The sequence below is a fragment of the Sciurus vulgaris genome (genome assembly GCF_902686455.1).
Source record: "Sciurus vulgaris genome assembly, chromosome: 3".
Lineage (NCBI taxonomy): Eukaryota > Metazoa > Chordata > Mammalia > Rodentia > Sciuridae > Sciurus > Sciurus vulgaris.
In genome coordinates this window covers 95416962-95439067 of record NC_136463.1, presented here as the reverse complement: position 1 = coordinate 95439067, position 22106 = coordinate 95416962, and the positions used below count along the sequence as shown (strand labels likewise).

Here is a 22106-nt window from a genome sequence, read left to right as displayed (position 1 = left end):
TATTTTATTATATTACTGTGTATGATTAGTAATGCGAATAGAATGATATCAAATATGTGTGTCATAAATTGTGGATTTCATTAGTAGATGATGTATTTAGTTTACATTTGTCTTGAAGTATTATTATTATTTCAATTGATGTGAAAGTACAGTTATATAGAGTCAAAAGGAATGGGCTTTGGGTAGAGTTTAATCTAAGAACTGAGAGCTGGTGAGTTAGATTTTAATTGTGGATTGTTAGGATTCTAGTCATATAATTTGGGGGTTAAAACACTTTATTTATTTCAAAGTTTTATCACTGTTTTCTTAGGAATAGTTTTCAGATCAAATGGAGAAATGTGGCATTAGCTATTTAGGAGGAACTTCTTTCCAGTGTATTTTTATTAAGTCAAAGTAATTGGAAAATGACTTATCAAAGTATGAGTTTTTGGTTCCTCTCTAATTTGACAAATATCACTTGCTCGATTTATTTCAAATGCATATAACTTATAAATGTCCCATCAGTTTTATTAAAATAAGTCAATAAATCTATAAATATGATCATTTCATATATCTTGAGTATTATACAATTCACACCTATGTTAATGTTCACATTTTCTAGGACAAAAACAATTAGAAGACAACCCATTATCAATGGAGGAATAAATGTAGAAATTGGCAATCCATCTTATAACATGTATGAGGTGGATCATGATCACAATGATGGAGGTCTTTTAGATCCTGGCTTTATGATAGATCCAACAAAGGTAATAAAGCTTAAGATAATGGAGAGTGAGCATGAACTTTCTTGAATCAAAGCTCTATTATAGGATCTTGAATTTCATCATTTTTATATCTAAAATTGTCATAAAAGCTCTTATGATTCATTGAATGATATAACCTCTTTCTACAAAATACAGCATTACCTGTATTCACTTGAGGCATGCAAGTTAACATTAAAATATACAGATTTATTTACTTAGTTCATAAAGATGTGTAATTCATTTAAAATATTATTCTAATGAAATATGCTGAAGTGTTAGCATGTCTAAATATACAGCTTAGTGTAAAATGTAGCTTTATTTCAATAAAAAAGAGTACAGTGCTTCATTGTTAAAATAATTATTTCATTTCCAATAGTGTTTCATTGGAGAATCACTAAGCTGTGTCCCTTGATTTCTTTGTATTCAAATCACTTTTGAAAGCTACTTCTCTATCTGCTATTTTATCCATATTGATTTGAAACATATCATTGATATACATAGCTTAAACATTCATTATCTATTTAAGGTTTCTTTTACTTCTTATTACTTACTATACTCTCACTTGATACAATTATCCAGATAAATTAAACTTGCAAAGATTTCCTTCAACTAATTATCTGAATATTTTCAACAACAATTTTATTTCTTTAGACTCAGTACCATTTTGCTAATATTGGAGTAATTTTTCTTAGTTTATTCATTTATTAAAGATACTTTGTTCAAAACACACCTTTAGATTGTAAATAGTCAAAGTAACCAATCTACAACCAAATGAGTTTAAACTTGTAGTGACACCAAATCCTAAAGGAGTTGAATAGGGTCTCATATACTCAATCTAGTTCTAAATTAGACTTTTTGAGCCAGAAATTGATAGTCAAATACTTCAATTAATATCAGTCAATCCTTTTTGCATGATTAAAATTTATACTCTCATAGAATATTATAATGATGTTTTCCTAATTAGAAATAATTTTGTCATTAACTAACTCCTACATCTGATTTTTTCATGAAATAAATCCTGATACTCTTAGTTCCAGTATTTTGTAATTGAAATTTAAAGACTATATATACTATGTAAATTATTATTTGATAATTCATCTATGATAAAGAAAGACATTAAAAAATTAAACTTCTGAGATTCTTTAGATTTTTCTTAGGAATAAATATAAAGTATAATATGAACTGTTGAGAGACATACTTTAAACATATTTAAAACACTTTTAAGTTTTCACATGAAGGAGAGTCCTCATTTTCCTTCATCATTTTTTATTTCTGATGATAGAATTAATCCAATTTTGTATACTTAGAACAGCTTTTTAGTATCCCATTTAAAATTTTTTACACATTTATTCTAGGAGAATAAAACTATGCTTCAGTGCACTTCGAATATATTTTTAATGTACTTAGCACTTAAGAGTCAATAAATATTTATCAGTTTGCTGAATGACTAACCAAAATTGCATGGAATCTGTCATAGAAGGCTGAGTTTAGCTGGCTTCCAATGTTTGAATGTAAGTACGAATTGTCAGCTAAGAGGTAACTACAGAACACAATCTTAAGGATAATAAAAAGCTAAAGGTCACATCAAAGCAACCTTAATGATGAAATTAATTTTAGAGTACAACTGTGTTGCAGTACCTTGGTACATGTTTGATATAATCAACCACAAAGAAAATTTTTGTAGAATCATCATTTTGTTATTTTCAAACAGCTTAACATTTCCAGTTCAGTGATGGCGTATTATCAAAAGGATTGAAATACTTAACTAAAATTAATGAAATACATCTGACTATAGATGTAACCATAGAATTATTTGAAGAGTCGAAAAAATAATAATTCCTGGGTTTTATCCCAAAATTCATCTCAATCTTTAATTGAATTTTCTTTTCTAAAAAATTGTAGTTAATTTGTATATGATTGACCCAAATTCAAATTACAGACTATAGGCAATTAAAGAGGATTATTTTTGTTTTGAATCTTTTCTGAATGAAACTTTTGTGAAAAAAAATTAAGGTGGCAACATTGAGTTAATTTTCTGTTTAAAATATTTTCCAGAGCCACTTATCCTTGTCCTAAACTTTGTGGTGATACATTAAGAGTTGATTGTTATAATTTTCAAGCAAATAATATTCATTGATATTTTAATATTCAAAAAATGCTTTCTAGGGTTTTTTATTACCATCACAACTATATTATGAATATGACTGAAACAGGATAATTCTGCCCTTAGCCCCCCCAAAAATAGTCAATCACATTACATGGAGATGTAGTGAGCTCATTTTATTACTAATTAATCTGTTTTCTAACTAGAGAGACTTTTAAAAATGCAAATGTTTGTCTTGATGTATTAAATCTGAAATTTAAATTTCTCCCCTAAAAATATAGCGTGAAGATGACTCTTTAATTAGAAGCAGATATTTCAATGTCCAGAATGAGCCACAGTCAGAACTCAGAACTTTTCTGAGTGTCAGAATTTTAAATGGAGGAGGCTGGTGCATTTTTCAGAGTTTTTAGTGAAGATATTATTTCTTGGGGGAGGTTAAGGTTCAATAGAAATATCTGGATTTTGCTGCATGCGTACCATGTCTGTCGGTAAGCTGAACATAACTGAAATGAATACCCAGGAAGCAAAGATCCAATTAATATTTCTTTCTTAATCTGTGAAAGCTAACATGAAAACACTGCTCATGATCCAGGGCTAAGAAGATTTTTAATGTTATTTTTCTGATTTAACATGACTTATATCAATGAAAATGGTTCCATGATATTAGATAAGAAACTAAAATTCTCTGTTTGTGTACAGGCCAGGTATATAGGGGGAGGGCCCAGTGCTTTCAAGCTTCCACACACAGCGCCGCCCATCTACCTAAACTCTGATTTGAAAGGACCACTAACTGCTGGGGTGAGAGAAGAAATTCATTATTCCATATCCATTCCATCACAGAATCCCTCACAATCAGAATGACTACTTGACTTAGATAGAGTCTTGACCTTAATTAAGTTTTTAATTAACTAGAGATGTCAAAACAGCATAAAAATTAGAGGTTTATGTTATGTGTCCTGCCTATACAAGGTTACATATAAGACATGTTATCATTCTGGGCAAGTTGTTACATAGAAATATCTCTTCTACTAGATTTGAAAATGTTATAACCCCTTTCCAATGAAGTTGAGCATTTTAGTATTAGTTTTTCTTAGAATAAGAGTCTCTAGCTAGAATTCTAAACTGAATTAAATTTGTTCAGTTTTAAGCACTTTTATTGAATGCTTTACTTAATATAAATAAATTTTATGTGTAAATACAAATATAATTCAAAATGCATTATTACATTGAGAAGTCAGGGATAGGCTAATAAAACCATATTATTTTTTAATTAAATAATGTATTTAGAGAAAGCTACTCTGTCTAAAGTTACATAGCTTATTTTATGCAGAAAAAGAATAAAATATGGTATCAGAATTCCTAAGGATGAGTATGCTCTTCCATTTTCTTTTCTTCCATCAACTGCTTTTCATTCTCATTATCTATGGTGTTTGTCTCTTTTGCATGGCTCAAAGATTATGTTATCTTGTTGTAACTAAGGCTTAATGTATTCTTCTGGGAAAAAAAACAAAAAGACTGAACCAAAACAACAACAAAAGCAAAAACTATGCAACATTTTCTTAAGTTAACTGCAATTTGTTAAACAATGAACAATGAGTATGTTTTCCACCTGAAAGAGGTCATTGCCACATGCTTCAAATTCTATCTCAAAATGTTTATATCTGAAACTTAATATAACCCGTACTTCACAATTCTTTAGAAGAGTCCAAACAAATACATATAGGTTGTTGAAGCAAAAATATTGTCTTTATTCAGAACTGTATTTCACTGATGTATTCCTTTACTTTTATTTGTCTTTATAGTCTTCATCTAAATTCACATTGAAAAATTATAAACACCAACCATTTAGATGACTTTCTGTATACCCATCTTACCTTCCATTGATTGGTATGCATTAGCAATAAGTGGTAGTGGTGATAGGGCACAGGAGACATATGGCCTAAAACCATGATCATTTGTTTTACCATTTTACAATAAAATTTTAGTTAGCATAACATTCCCTACGATTTGTTCTGGTTTTTCATTTTACATCAGAGCTTATGTTAGCTTCACAAGTTACCTGAAAAATATTAAATTTTGTTTTTACCTACTACCATGCTAAAACAGAATTTAAATTTCATTTAAATATGTACTACTTAGTATATTGAATGCATCGCGGGTACATTTTATACCATTTAAAGATTGACAAGCTAAAAAGTAAGTAATGCCATCAACTGATAATAATATTTTATTTATTTTTTCTTCTTCAGCCAACTAATTACTCCAACCCTGTGTATGCAAAATTGTATATGGATGGGCAAAATTGTCGAAACTCCTTAGGAAGTGTTGATGAAAGAAAAGAACTGCTTCCAAAGAAAATAGAAATTGGTATAAGAGAGACAGTGGCATAATCAGCGATACCTTTTATATGCTGTATAAATGTATAAAATATAAGGATTACTTTTGTATATTCCAACAGTATTATAATTGTGTTGGCATCAGCATTACCTCTTCCTTTATCTTTTTCCTGGTTAATTGTTTCCTGAGTATTTTGGGTTTTATTTTTTGCTGATGACTATTGATTGACCATTTGTATGGTATTTTTATGAAAAAGAACTGCACTACAGTACAATTTACAACAATGCTGCTGATATGACACACCTTTGAATTTGTTAAAATTAAAAACAACATATTCCTTTGTAGTGTGAATATGAGCAATCTATTTTATATGAACTTTTTGGGTTCTACTTAATTAACAAAGAATCTCTGCACTTTTTCATTATATAGTCTAAAAGCTGTAATACAATGTCATTTTATTTTTCTGTTTAAATTGATGGAAGAATAATTAAATGGATAATGCTCTTCTTTGTGCCCATGAAGATTGATTCAGATACTGCTGAAAATATATAACCCTCACAAATTCAGCATCACCTGCTTTGAAATTAGTTTTAGATTGCCAAGTGGTAGATGAGAATTTTGAGGCAAAACTTTAAAATATACATAAAAATTAACAATTTGCATGAAAACAGATGATTTACATTTTCCAAAATTTAGTGGACTCTGTTATATGCTAAATGCAAACACCCTGTAAGCCATAGTTATATTTAGGTGGTAGAGCATAGCAAAAAAATAACCAGAAGTGGACAGATCACACTTGCTGTGGGATAAGACCTTTGGTTCTCCCTCAATCCAGAGGTGAATAGCCAGCCTAGAGCACAACAGGGCATTGGGTACTCATGCATTATGTACTTCTTCCCAGTCACGTGCATTTTGTGGAAGATTGGCCCAACCCTTTCCACCCTGAACATTATAGAATAAGAGATAAGCACACAAATTGATGAGACAGAATTTCAATTATGGGAATGCATTCTTCTGCTAAGTCAAAAGGAAAAGGTAAAACAGCCATTTTGGTGTAGAGTAATTCATAAATATTGTCAAGAAACAGTATGGCTAATCCCTTATTTGCCCTACCCAAAATATATTCTTCCAAGATATAGAACAATTATCTATCCATGATCAAAGGTGGAGAGTATAAATGCCATACCAGTTGCTCTGGTACTCTGGTTTGTTTTTGGTTATACAAAACACATGGACCCCATTCACTTCTTTTGTTTCTTTGTTCTCAAACTTTGATTAAACAAGTACAAATTATTTAAGGTGTATAATAAAAGATAGCATTTTTATACAAATATCTTTAAAGGCACAAAAGATTTATTCACAAGTTGTGGAGGGCTTTTTGTTCCTCTGACAGACATGACTGACTTTTAGCTGTCATAATGTATTAACCTAACAGATGAAAAATATGTTTGTGGTTGCTCTTTATCCCTTTGTACAAGCATTAAAAAACTGCTGTTTTATAAGGAGACTTTTTGTTGTACTATGTGCATGCATACTACCTATTTCTAAACTTTGCCATATTGAGGCCTTTATAAACTATTGATTTATGTAATACTAGTGCAATTTTGCTTGAACAATGTTATGCATATCATAAACTTTTTCAGGTTCTTGTTTAAGTACATTTTTTAAATTGAACAGTATTTTTCATTTTGGTTATAATAGTCATTTTGCCTATGTTTCTACAATGAAGTGTTAAATACTTTATAAAAAATTGTTGACTGACTTATTTAAATGAAATTCTACATATTTAAGTGCTTGTGTTGGGTAGTTTTTAAGAAAGCTCCTTTTACTGTGTGGTTTAAATATTTCTAGAAAATTATTTCAGTGACCATGGTAGTTTTTGTGTGTTTTGTTTTTTTGGTGTAACACAGACTAAACCCAGGGGTGCTTTACCGCTAAGCACATCCCAGTATTTTTATTTTTTATTTTGAGGTAGGTCTCGCTTAGATGTTGAGGGTTTTGCTAAGTTGCTGAGGCTGGCCTTGAACTTGTGATTGTCCTGCCTGCAGAGTTTCTGGGATTACAGGTCTGCACCACCACACAAGTTTTGTTTTGTTTTTAACATCCTTATAACGTACTCTCCAGGGAAAGATTGATTCTATTGCATCATTTTTCAAACCACAACAGAGAAGACATTAAGTATTCAGTATTAGGTATGTGTGAGTGCAACTGAAATTATCATTTGAAAGAAACAGAATCCCAACATTGATGTGATCTTGATAGTTAATATTAATAAAAATGATGTCAATTTATGGTATGCAACTAACACTTGGGGCCTCATATTGATGAACTGTTATTTTACCAGGGTATTGTGAAAGCCATACTCAAATGAGCTCCTGCTCAATAGACCTTGGGCTCCATCTGTAAGAGCTTTACATTGTAATGGTCATTATTTGCACAGTAGCTACACTGTCCTGTATTGGTTAACAGTTCACATCAGTCTACAGTTTTTTATTTTAAGTTACTTTACATTCAGTTTTTCCAGGACAAAACAATTTTCAACTTCTGAAAATGTTTTCTATTTCTACTTCTCTCTTTCCATTCCAATTCCCTATTACAAAAATTCATATAAAAACTACAAATCCAAGTATATAAACCTTCCATCTACAAAATCCTTTCTAAATGATTAATTAAAGCTTTGGTGGAGATGTTTTATAAAAATTAATGATTCCTGATAAACTTGCTCCCTTTAGCCAAATGACTTTTCATCTAAAGCAAAGATTTTCAACCTCTTGCCACTTAGGACCAGGTAAATCTTTGTTTTCCTTTATAGGGTAAGGTATTTAGCTGGATCACTGCACTCTTCCCAATCAGGAGATGTTAGTAACATGCCCCACTCTCCCAAAGTTGCAACAGCTAAAAATGTTTATGGATATTGCCAAATGTCTTCTAGGGAACAAAATTACTCTGTTAAGAACTGCTAATCTAGATCTCTATTCTGTCTCCCACTGTTAAATGACTCTCAGCTGGAACAGCTGAGTCAAAAATGTCCTCTCATCAACAAAATCATGGCATTCCCAAGTTTTGATTTTAATTCTTTAATGCTGATGATGCACGAATTATAATTATAGAAATTTATATTAGTAAAGTGCCTATGTAGTAAACAAAAAAGACATGACTAAGGGAAAAAGTTGCATTTAGGAACTTGTAAAAGTTTGCATAAATTGACTTATTTTCTTTTATGTAAATGTGTTTTATTTTGGTGTCATTGACAATTATGTTGTATTTTGGCTTGTGTGTTATCATATTCTTATTTCGTTGATACTTAAGGTTGAGATTTAAGCTCCTAAATTCTAAGAATGTTTACTTTCTGTTTTTATGATGACTCAGATATGAATAAGATTAATACCACATGCACATTATAGCAGAAATAAGCGAAATATAATTAATTACTTTTTAGAAAGTTTTCTTTATCATATGCCCCATTCCAGTTTTATTAGTTTATTAACAATGACTTTCTCAATACTAGATGATATTCTTAAATTTAATGTAGATCAATAGCCATTATTTAAATATGAATGCTTGAATTGTATCTTGCACAAAAGAGACTCAAGCACTTCTTTGTGAAGTTGTGGGGTTATAGAATTATATCGCATAGATATTATTTCTGTCCAGTATTTTGAATGTGAGATTAAAATCAGAAAGGGTCAAAATGGATATGTTTTAATTCTTCTACCACATTTGTTGCTAACTAGACTTATCCAGGAAGTTAGCATGTCCAGGAAAAGATAGTTAAAAACATACAGAGGATGTTTTACTTAGATATGCAGTTAATTTTTGATGTTGTCATATTCAAAGGCCCAGGAACATGTACCTTATACAGTACTATAAATACATCTGATCTACAGAAAGAAAAAAAAGATGAAATGAGTTCTTTGATTTAGTTTTTTTCTAGTAGACATTATACTTAGGAGGCTGTAATTTATTCTGAAAAAAAATTGTTTCTAGTGAATCCCATCATATTTTGTACCCAAAGTGATCAAAAATCAAAAGAAAAATTGGTACTAAAGATGGCCTACTTGATAAATTCTATGTTTAGAATGTATTCATTCTCTCTGATGGATAGTCTGTTCCTTTAGCATGGGGTTTGTACGATATCAGTGAACTTAAGCAATGCAATTCTGATACTTTAGTCATTTGTTCACTCCAATATAATTTTTCAATGTGGTTTCTTCTGCAGTTTTAACACATAAGTTATCAGCCTCCTGATACAATTGGATTTTTAAGTTTATTTATGGAGTAGTGGCCTAGGAAACCGATAATATAATTTTTCTAGCCTTTAAAAATATGATATTGATAGTGAAAACTATACATTCTTATTAGGGTCAGTAATCTAAAAATTTATAAGTGAGAAAATATTTTTTCACATGCCAAATAAACTGTGAAATATAGTTGGAAATCAATTTAGGAGTTCAGATTGTAAGACTGTTCACAGACATACTTCAAAAACAATACATAGAATATAAGTATAGATTGACTTGACTGATGAAATGCCACATATCTTAGTGAATATTATAAAAGGAAGATAACAATAAGATTTTGAACTAAAGTAACTATTCCTGCAATGTACAATTGTCATTTGTGGTTGTGGAAATCTGTGTGAACACACACACACACACACATATACACACACACTGTCTTTGATGTTCTATTCATTATGAAAGTGACACTTTTTTCCTATTTTATCTAAGATTCAATCATATTTAGCTTCTCTAACTTTAAATTTCAGATATCATAACCATTAACCATAATTAAACAAATTACTAGTTTTCAAAAGTTCTCATTTTGCAAAAATTCTTTTAGTCTACAGAATGATGCAGGCTTGACTTATTAGAAAATTCATCATCACCCTGTTTGCTTCTGCTCTTTCAGCCTAAGTGATAGTAGGCTTAGCACACTATTTTGTCAAAACTTGTATTGCTAATTATTACTATAAAATATATTTTCATTTTAGAGAATTTAGAAAATATGCATGAAAAATAAATATCCTACTCCCATAATGAAATCCAGAATTTAGAAATAAGCCTTTATTCTATCCTAAAGTGAGATATTTAGCATTCTTTGATTCCCCTTTTCCAATTCACCTTTGTGGTCTTTTTTAATACAATTTTGGTTTTATTTTTGAAAGTACTTTTACAAATCCATTATTTTTGTATTCTTTCTCTTCCTCAATTGCTTGGAATATTTTTGACTTTTTCATTTAGTGTTTCTTTTTAAAGTCCAATTATTGTTCTTTTTACAGCATGGAAACTTTATTTTTAATTTTGTTTATTTTGACCAAAGTCTTATTTTATTGATATATTTCATAAATTATACTTATCAAAAGCCTTTATCTATAATATATATATATATTTGCTGAACTTTTAGACATATGCAAATGTTCCTCTAAGACCTTCACATATGAATGTGAACTGAATATACATTAATGGAGCTATACATTTTTCCTCCATAATTAGATTGAGGTTGTTCCATTATTTATAGGCATTCAGTGTTCTTAAGGATCTTCTTAAGGTCAAATAGAATTTTACTTTTCTGTATCATTTGTTCCCAGACTTAAAAACAGACAAAATATTTGATTATATTTAAAAATTTTCATATATGGACATATACATATATGTATATATATGTATAAACTATGAAAAAATTTTAAATATAAATATTTACTTTTTTTAATCTACAATACATAATCCATTTTCGGCTGAAGTTAGTTTTCTCCAAAACTGTCTTCATTACCTATTAAAAATTATTTTATTATAATAAACAAAAAGGCCTCCAATTCTTTGGTTAAATCTTTAATTTTTCTTCATCACACATACTAGCTTAATTATTTTTTCTCTTAAGATTTTAAAATCTTAAAAGTTTTTCTCTTTTTTTTTTTACCTTTAGTTTTAAAGATAATTTTATATTTATGGCCTGTATTAAAGGTTTACTCTTTGCCCTCTGAATTCAATTTCTTCATGCATATATGTGCAAGGGTATGTGTGCACATGTAAAAGCTCCTCGGAGACAAATTTAATTCAGTGTTCATGGAGTCCTTCCTTGTTCTACACGCTTTGTTTTCAATTTACATGTTTGTTTGTTTTTCCAATTTAGTGTATTTTCTCCTTAGGGTTTTCATACTACCTGTCTCCTATTTTCTACTCATGGTACCAACAAGTTTTCAAGAGTTCTCATTTTGCAAAAATTCTCTTAGTCTACAGGATGATGTCATTTCTTGCTGAAATTTTAAAAACTATAACCGAAAGGGCATGTTCTTCTTTTCTTATGCTTAATTACAGAAAAAACTATCTAGTTCCAGAGTGCTTGGCAGTTAGGTTTTGCAATATTTATTTGTCCCCAATTTTTATTAATTAATACCACTTTGATACCTTCTTGGGCTTATGAATCCATCTCTCCCTAACATATCCTTGTGTATTTCTCTTAGAACTCAGTATGATCATCTTCAATCTCATATAAAATGTACTTTTTAAATTAAACCGTGAAACAAAGAATTTCATAAAAATTCCAATGGTCTTGTATACCATGGCATTAGGGTTCTTTCTGAATCCACACCTACCTGCAATTCAAATATCCAATCCTATATTAATCCTATATTAATCCTTTCACATATACACTGTTAGAGCTCCAGTACCCTTCAGGGTCCCTATAGCACTTCTTTATCTTGAAAATCATTCAGATGTCTGCCATATTCTTCTGGAAGCATTATCCTCTGAAGGAAGAAGAATGTTGGATCCAGTGTGTGCTCTGCTCACCTCAAGAAGTGCCGACTATCGGTTGAAGGATGGCTGCTCAAACCTGTTCTCATATAGGTCCAGGATATTGCCTCTGGCACCAAAATATGGAGAAAACACAAATTGCTCTCTTATTATGCAAAGACTCAGAGTTAGCAGAGGAAACTAACTTGATAGATCACTCCTGGCTTTTGTCTTTTAGTTAGCTCTATTTCATCTGAAGATTGTTATTGGTGTGTCCATTATACCAAGTTATCAATAATTTTGGCACTTCCTAACTGGCTTAGAGAATATACAAAATGACTGAGTCATAGGCTTCTTGTTTGATGGTTTTTGAAATGGCTAGTTTCCATAACTGTCATTAACACTTTGGGCACAATACCAAAGAGTACTGTTCACATTTCATATCTTTGAACTAATCTACAGAGATTAGCAGCTCTGTGTCTTTCCTCAAGATACTTTCCTTTGAATGTACATCAGACATGTCTTGTTTTCCTCACATTTATCTCTCTTTCTATCCTTGCTGTAGAAATTTACTAGGTATGAGTACTATCTGAGAACACTTGGCATCAGATGTGTTTAGTCTCTCTATTAGTTTTCTTTTGCTGCTGTAACAAATTACCATGTATTGAGCAGCTAAACAAAGCAAATATGTATTGTGTCACAGCTCTGTAGTCAGAAGTCTGTCTATTTTGGCTTGATGAGACTCTCTGCTCCAAGTTCCACGAGGCTGAAATCAAGTCAGCTGCTTGATCTCTGAAAGAGGAAACCCTTCCAAGCTTATTCAGGTTGATGGCAGAATTCAGTTCCTTGCAGTTGTAGAAATGAATTTTCTAATTCCTTGCTGGCTGTCTCATCTACAATCCAGTCATACTAGGGTGGTGTGGTAGGTTGCAAGCCGGCCAAAGAAAGTATCCAGAGACAGAATAGGAAATATATAGTTTATTGGGGAAAAACTTACTAGAGATCAATGACGACTCCAGAAAGAGTTCAGTGGTGACAGGCTGACAGATAGCACCTCCATCCCACATGGTGCTTTGCCTTATAAGAGTGCCTCCTCTTCCTCACAAGTGTTTTGTCTACTGCAGTCAGCTGAATGAGTGACAGGTATCCTTCCCTTAGTGCCCTCAGTTCTGCACCCATTCAAAGAGGGATTTTATATGTTAGGCTGCAGAAGTGGTGACATCAACAGCATGAGCTTGCTTAGTTTGCTTGTCTGACCAGCATTGAAGAAGTAACAGTCTTGGTGTACATAGAAGAAAGTAGCTTCTTACAGATAACACTAACTTGTCCTAATTTCCAGTGTGCATTAGAGAAAGCCAGTGCTCTTTAAGATAATAAGTATCTGAACTTTCTAGCTCAGATTCGCCCTCATTGTTTCCTTAATGTGGCTAGGTTTTTTAGAAGAGAGAGGAGGCATTCAGAGACACAGTGTTTTGCTGCCCCCTTATCATCTGAGGGTCACCTTTAACTCTTAGAGATCTTTCTCTGATCTTGCATATTCAATGCTACTGCTCAGAATATATTTTATATCTCATTCATGCTTGTAATTTCACAAAATTGCTGTTTTGCTTCATCCCCTATGTTTCTTGCACAGAGAAAGCTCTGTGTTGGTGTACTCACATTATTAGATTAATCAGGATAATCCAAGAGAATCTTTAAATTTTTGTGTCAATAAAATTAATTGCATCTACAAATTCCCATTTAAAATATAATATAACATATTTCCCGACATCTGGGATTAGGGCACATATATCATTGAAGGTCATTATTTGGCTTGGAATATATTTTTATTTCCTTCCTTGCAGCATATCAGGCAAAAGGACTATTTTCAGATGTTGTCACAATGATGTTAAACAAATTCTCTTCTTATGTTCTTCTGTGCTGGCCCCACATCTTCATGGTCCATTCTTTAATGTATTCACCCTCATGTTAGTCAGTAATCCCCCATTCAAGTTGATTTTAGTTGACATTGATTATTTATCTGAAGGTAAAGAGATTGAGCACAAAGACATCTATAGTAACCCACTTGAAACTCATGGTATGTACAACTTGGAGATACAGATTTTGATGCTCCATAGAGCAAGTAGTAAGTCAATTTAAAAAGGCACCCATTCCATTTCTCAGCTAATCCTGTGCTTCACTTTTTTTTTTTTTTTTCTGTTTAAAATGTCTCTGAAGAACAAACTGAATTTCCCATAGTAAAAATCATCTTGATAACATTCACTTGTGGGTCTTTTCTATTTTTCCAAGCTTCCCAAACCCATTACCCATATCACTACCTATATATAAACTGTGTTTTTACAAGACTTATCTCAGGCCTTTTAAGCTGGCCTTTTAAGGCATAGATTCAGGAAAGAATTCTAACACAGAATTCTCACCCATCAGATATAATAAGCAACCAATTTGTTGATCAAAAGGCATGCCCTTGAATTAATGTGAACACTATAGAAATTATGTTTCTGATGTTAGATGATGTATTTAGACCTTAAAAAGATAATAAGAGGCTCAGGTTCGGAAAAAAACAACTGAAGGCAGACTGCGTAGGTCAGAAGGTCAAATTGAAAGTATTTAAAAATCCCCAGTCTCCAATAGCTTCAGACAGAAGCCTGGAATTTAGGTCTGGGAACTCACTGCAGATGGAGTGGACCTACAGAGGTTAAACTCTTGGAAAGCCTTGGATTGTGTCATAGATAAGGCCAGTGCTCTTAGAGAAAGTGAATTAGTAAGGGATATTTGAGTGGACAAATAAGAATATTTCAGAATTCCAAATTTCCCTGAATCCCCCAGACAGACAGAGGGAGCATCTTCCCACATGCAGTATGCCCGAAAGTAACCTGCCTTTACATGGAAACTCTGTAAGGACTTCAGCTGAGGCAGATGCCATTCAAGCTTACTCCCTCTGTGGTCTGTCCCCACAATGATCAGGTTCAAGTGAGAGACCATCTTAAGTAAGGAAATGTGTCTCTGCTCCAGAAATAGTTGGAGAGGGTCATGAAGATGTTAGACAGCAAGAAAGAAAGTAAGGGTCAAATTCATTCATGATCCTTGCAAGAGTATTTGGAGCTAGTTATTTTGTATTGCTGGGATAGATCTCAAAGTCTTAGAATAACTTGTAGACCTCAATATGATGGAGTTTCTACAAGTGCCTCAGCTGTGTTCCCCAGATTACCTTATATGACTGGGCTCAAGCATTCCTTCTGCCTCAGCTTCTGGAATAACTGATTCTGAAGGCTTGAAGAAGTTGATGGAAATGTTAGGATGATCTATTGCATATTAAAATCTATTGCATGAACCAACCATGTCTTATGTGAAGTCCAAGACTACTCTCTCTTCAAAAATGTAATAAGATTCACTGGTGGAAAAAAAAAATTTTAAACTTCCATTGGCTATATTTGATAGTAATACATATTTTCTGAAACTCCTCTTCGATGTTACTAGAGTTAATAGGACTTTAGAATGAAAGGCTTTGAATGATCACATTTAAACAATATTATGTGTGGTAAGGTAAAAATGGTAAGCAAGATATTTTGTGTCTACAGCAATGACTGATAGATCCTGGAGTTTCTATATAGCAAAGTAAATGGGCAGCCAATTGGGATATTACTTGATGATTCAACAACCAAAGAATCCAGAGGTGTTAAGTAGATTGAAGTCAACCACAGCATTAACCAGTTGCAAACTATAAGTCAGTTCATAGATCTACAACCCAATAATTGAAAATAAAACCAAATGCCATGAGGAAGAAAAAATATCTGTTCAATCTTTTCTATCAGAAGTCTATGACAGTTTCTAGACTACATGTGCAATAGAGTTAGGGTTATAACTTCTGAAAGTGGTTGTGTACAGTACCCAAATTGCTGAGGATAAAACGTACCCCCAACTCATTGTTGTTCTGTTTAGTAGTATCTGTGAAGGCAAGTAATAAATAATGTTCCAGCCCAAAAGTTTACCTTATACTGGATCTAGGGCATTCAAGGATTCTCAGTAAGTATTCCCTGACTCCTTGATATACGAATGGGATGCATAAATGTAACATTTTGCAGAAATCTGATATGTATTATTTGATTTTTGAAGTAAAATTGATTTAAATGAAAGTTAAGAGGAAGCTTCTAAAAATTCCTAATCCTTTGACCATAATAGTAAATCAAAAGCCATAATATATTCCTAAAGGAAGTGCAGAGACTAATGGCAAAATCAGATATTTAGTTCCTCTCATATACCACTCATAAATAAATTGTGGCAGAGACAGTGGACTAATATAAACTTAATAAAGTTATAGTTATAAGAGAAATATTTAGCCAGATACAATTTCTTTACAGGAACAACTCAGCATAGACTGTAGCCCTTGGTTTGCAGCTCCTGATTTGGAAAATATCTTTTTAATTTCCATCATAAGGACAGTCAAAAGTTTACTTTTATGCCTAAAGAATAACAAAATACATTCACAGTTGACCCCAGAACAGCACTCTCCTTCAGGAACTTTGATCATCACACATTTTGCAGAAACATAGGATAATATGGGGAAGGTTGCTCTGTGTTTAGTAAACATAGGTGCAATAAATATAAGCTTTATAAGGTAATAAAATATTTATAGATTTATAAATTTTAAAATTATTCATAAGACTGATGTGTTAGCCAGTTTTCTGTCACTATAAAAAAAACCTGAGGTAATCAACTTATAAAGAGTAAAGGTTTATTTTAACTCACAATTTTAGAGGTTCCTGTCCATGATGGGAAGATCTGTTTCTTTTAGGCCTCTGGTGATGGTGCCAGATGGCAGATGGCAATGGAAGGAAAAATGTGCTAGACTAAAACTGCTCACCTTATGGGCAGGAAGCAAAAGGTATCAAAGAGGGTGGAGGGGACCCTCCAATCCCCTTCCTAAACATGTCCTCAGTGACCTCAAGACCACCAACCAGGTCACTCCTCTGAAAGACTACACCACTTCTGAACAGCACCTCCTTGGGGACAAAGCCTCCCACACATGGACGTTGGTGACATCTAAGATCTAAACTATAGCAATTTACATTATTGTAATCAACTGGTTAGTCCAATAATTTTAGGCATAAGGCAAAGGATAAAGCAAATAATTTTTGCCTAAATGTTTTCATTTAAACAATTATACAGAAATTATACTGTTTGTTTCCTAGGAATTCTAATTCTCAAATCCTGAATTATTTTTTAAAAATATTTTTTAGATGTTGATAGACCTTTATTTTATTCATTTATTTATATCTAATGCTGAGAATCGAACCCAGTGCCTCACACACACCAGATAAGCACTCTATCCCTGAGTCACAACCCCAGCCCTCAAATCTTGAATTATTTGTCTTTAACTTTTATTATAATTTTTGTTCACATTTAAAATATATTCATTACCTACAATTTTTTGATAGATTTTTCACTGCTTGCTTAATGAATTTAAATAATATTCCTTTTTCCACCTTAAAGATTGCAACAGAAAACAAATTCTCTTGAATATCTTGCCATCATTATTATTTATAGGACAATGCCTTTACCTTCACATAATTGCTTCTTTTTGGCCTATATTAAAATATAAAGTGAACTCTGAATCCTGTGCTTGTAAGTGGATGTATATAAATACTCAAAATGAATGTCTTCAATGGACTCTGCAAGACAGGATCCCAACCTTTGACTCCCAGTTAATTAGTACAAAGGAAGAAAATCTAGACAAACAGCCTCCCTATTCATTTGACAGCTAATTAAAATGCACGCCCTGTGGAAGTCACTTGACTCTCAATTACAATTAAATATGCAAGGTTATCAGAACACTGCAAGCAGAAAGCTGAAAATAATCTTCCCCCATTAGAGTGAATACATTCAAGGATGTTCTATGTGGTAAGGAAGGGTTTCACGTATCACAGCAGGCTGTGCTCTTCATTGTCTGTACCCACAGGGTGCTGACAATGTAATGTCACCACTGATCCTTGGCTATGATCATCTGTAGTAGGCTCAGGGTTAAAACCTAGTGAGCTGTTCAAATTGTTGTGGACCCCATCAAATATCAACTAGAACAGTCTGAGGGGAAAAAAACAATCTGCCAATATTTGCCTGGTGCTTAAATGGTGTTGGGTTAATTTGTCATAAAATTAATGATGCACTTAAAATTAAGAGATTTATGATATCTGTGCACACTTCTAATTGATTTAGCCCTACTAAATCAGCTTACAACTCTTACAACTCCTAAAAGGAATGATTAATAAAACACCCACATTGTATCCTCCCTTTTTGACTAGATTTTTCCATAGTCTATTAAAATAATTCTCATTTAATTTAATTATTGACTTTGTAAGCCAGAAAGCACTTTATTGTTTTCATAGGAGGACTGTATTTTCTTCAATTTCAAGCCAGATGATTTGTTTAAATAAACCTTTGAACAAAAGCTTTGTTGAATTTTAGAAGAAACCCTCACTATATATGCTTAAGACATAGCCTGCTTATTTATTTAGTTTCTACTTCTAAATTATAGAATTTTTTATTTAGCTTCACTAGTTGAATTTTAAAAACTTTTTTTTTTATGCATTGTCGTGTACTGAAGAGACATTGAAAAAAAAGTCTACACTTAAAATACTAACTATCTTGCATTTTTCAAGGGTATTCTTACAAAAAGAATGAAGAAAAACAGGATTCTTAGCTCCATTTGATGGCTGTATCTGGAAGAGAGATAAAAGTTTGAAGATTGTAACAAAACTGGCTAAATGTGTGTTGTTTCTTCTTTACAAAGACCACTCTCATTTTACTTAGATTTATGATGGGCCTATTTCCCACTATAGACTTTTTGACTGAGATGAGACATAGGTATTGCTATGTCCAGTTCACTGTGTGTCCAACATGAATCATCTTCAAGTGTAGATTTCAACAAAAGAACATTAATTTTCACTTAAGTCAAACAGTACAAATATCTTCCAAATCATATTTAATGTTTTAAAGACACATAGTGTACATATCAAAAATCTGTTTCCAAAAAGTGATGAAAATTTTTGACTTAGTCCTCCAATAACAGAATAGGAATCACTCATAAAGTCAATAGCATCCACTGACCTTTAAGTACAAGGCTGTTGTTTTTTATATTTGCTTTAGGTAACACATTAGATTAACTATAACTAGTAAAGATAAGTTGTCATTAATATAACCTTTGCTTTTAAAGTACTATATGGAATGAATATAAATTTACTGCTATATTTTGGCATTTTGTGTTAATATTAATTGTATTTATAACATTTGTAACCTAATTGAACTTAAAACCTAAGGTTTTTTTCACCTGGATTTTGTGATAAAATCATGGATGTGAAATCATGGATCATTTCAGTAATACTTTGGAATCCAAATTCTGTCTCTGAAGGCGGTGTCAAACCATAGCATCCATAAATATGGCAGTTGTGTGCTAAATCCTATTCCAAAATACCAGAGATTTGCTCAAACAGTGAAACACATGGTATCTAGTAGCAACTTAGCTCTTTTTGAACACACATTTTTGGTGTAAGCAAGTTCTTATCTCATGGTCACATGTATGTTAACTGTATGTTAGCATGTGTTAGGTCTCTGTTAGCTAAAATGGATATTTTCAAATAAACAGGGAACAACTTCAAGAATACAGTATTTTCAGGTATTCAGAAACATTCTAGGCATGTTGTTCTAAACTTCAGAAGGTATGCCCAATATATCTAATTCATCCACTTGAATTGAAATGAGACCTAATTTAGGATGGTTTCCAAAAGAGATATGCAATCCAAAGATCTTATCAAGAAAGTTGTGTGTGATAAGAAACCCTTTTCTTCCTCTCCTTTCAAGAGAGATCTGTGTTGGAAACTTCTGTTTTTATTATCAGGTTACCTGAGATTTTTTTTACAGTACATTTCTGTTAAAGTTTATAAAATCCTCATTGATTTAAAAAATTTTAATATTTCCATATTTCTTAGAAAATATCCAAAAGGGACCACAACATTGCTGTGGTTTTCAAGAAGCATAATAAATCCTAGAATTATTCTGCATTGATATTAACATTATAAAGATGGATAGTTCTTTCACACAAATTAAAGTTTAGTCACATTATTGAAAACATCTTGATTCCCTAGACTTTACATTAGGAACACCTGAGTATATAGAACCTGTGATATGTTGTGATATATGTGCAAATACAATTAGATGGATGGAAAATTGGGGGGTGGCAGATTAATGAATGAATGTTAATGAATGAATGGTCCTTCCAGATAGATGGCATGGGCAAGTAAAATTTTAGTCATTTGGAAATGCTATGATTTAAGGTTTCTAGAGTATATTTCAATCATGCTGTAATAAGCAGAATATTTGTATTACCCTCCCCAAATTTGTATATTGAAATTCATAAACCACTAGTATGATGCTACCAAGAGATGGGACATAATTAGGTCATGAAGGTGGAGACATCATGGATGGAATTAATGTTTATGGAAAAGACCCCAGAGGACATATTTCTCCTTAATACACCATGTAAACATATAAGAAGATAGTAGTCTACAAATCAGAGGAGGGCCCTCACAAGAATCAAACCATACTGGGACACTCGCCTCAAATTTCCAGGATCCTGAACTGTGAGAAACAGGTTTATATTGTTTATAAGGTACCCAGTTGCCAGGTACAGTGGCCATGCCTATAATCCCAGTGACTCAGGAGATTGATGTAGGAGGATTCCAAGTTCAAAGTGAGTCTCAGCAACTTAGCAAGGCCCTGGGCAACTTAGCAAGACTTTGACTCAAAAACTTAAAAGGGCTGGGGATGTGTGTCCGTAGTTAAAAACCTCTGGGTTCAAACCCTGGTACCAAATAAATGAGTAAATAAATAAATAAATATATAAATAAATAATAAGGAACCCAGTCTCTGGTAACTTGTCATAGCACCGAGATAACCTCTATATTAAATTACATCATAAAAGTGAGGAATTTATCCTTGCACATAATATATGTAGGTATAGGAGGAGGACAAGTTTAAAAAATGTCAGTGTCTATCAAACTGAAAAATGATACATACTGATAGTCACATTTCTAGTGGAAATCCACTTTTTATGAAGAACAACAAAAACTAGATCTCATCATGATTCCTATCATGTCTTATGAATTTTAAAACTTAATCTCATCTCTCAGTTCTTGTGACCACTTCCTTCTCTTTGCTTTCCACCTGCCATGCTGCCATCATCTCTGCAAAGGCTATTGACACCTGCTGTCTATTTTATTTATGAACTTTATTAGTGCTTTGTGGTTATCATGCCAATACATTTTAACTCTTTAGCAATCTCTCATATCATCTTCCTTTTGTATTTTCTTCAATTTATTCTTAGTAATAAGATCAATTTATTTAATTTTCTTCAATTTATTTTAATTTTCTTCAATTTATCTTAGTAATAAGATCATATTCTGAAAAAAAAATTAGAAAGACTGGGTATGAGAAGTTTCAATAGATGCTTAGAAAAATCAGATCTAGATGTGAGTATGTGATTCAGTCATAAGAATGAGGATGTGAATTTTCTCTACATTTTAATGATTATGATTTTCTTGTCATTACCATTAATCAAAGAGTCCATAAAATTAACCCACATATGCAGTTTTCAAGTACCCTCATAATCTTCATTTTGCACTTTCATTCTCCCAAACCATTATGACACCAAATGAATCTCCTGGTTATCACAAAATTTCCTTGTGATAACATTCTGGCTCACTACCACAAATAATCAGAACTACAGCAATTAGTAATATGGCAATGCATGAGTTAACATAACATTTATTAAGGACCCAAAAATGTCAGTCTAAAAAGATGCTTATCTGAAGGTATATGGACATAACAAAACTACATAAGAAATGATCTTACTTGTATTCACTGAGAAGCAGCTCTTAAGTCTGAGTTAAGAATAAAAAAGGGCTGGGGTTGTGGCTCAGTGGTAGAGCACTCGCCTAGTATGTGTGAGGCACTGGGTTTTGATTCTCAGCAACATATATAAATAAATAAAAATAAAAGTCCATCAACAACTGAAATAAAATTTTTAAAAAAAGATTACTAGGGAAAATAACACCTTTGAAAAAGTAAACAAAAAGAATTGACAGAGAAAATCATCATAGGAAGATAACTACATGTTAACAACTGACAGCTCAATGGGGA

At 32.2% G+C, this 22106-nt stretch overlaps 1 protein-coding gene across 5 annotated transcripts in view; it reads left to right on the top strand.

Moving 5' to 3' along the window:
- LRP1B (LDL receptor related protein 1B) overlaps nucleotides 1–7639 on the top strand; it is a 1899381-nt gene extending 1891742 nt beyond the window's left edge. For 2 of the 5 annotated variants that reach the window (XM_079135581.1, XM_079135583.1), the window contains 3 exons: nucleotides 602–746; nucleotides 3547–3645; nucleotides 5097–7638. In XM_079135581.1, coding sequence (XP_078991707.1) covers nucleotides 602–746; nucleotides 3547–3645; nucleotides 5097–5237 — 385 coding nt within the window. In that variant the 3' untranslated portion in view covers nucleotides 5238–7638. Of the gene's footprint in view, nucleotides 1–601; nucleotides 747–3546; nucleotides 3646–5096 lie in introns of all 5 variants that reach the window. The other 3 variants (XM_079135584.1, XM_079135582.1, XM_079135585.1) reach the window with 3 other exon arrangements.
- The last annotated feature ends 14467 nt before the right edge of the window (nucleotides 7640–22106 follow it).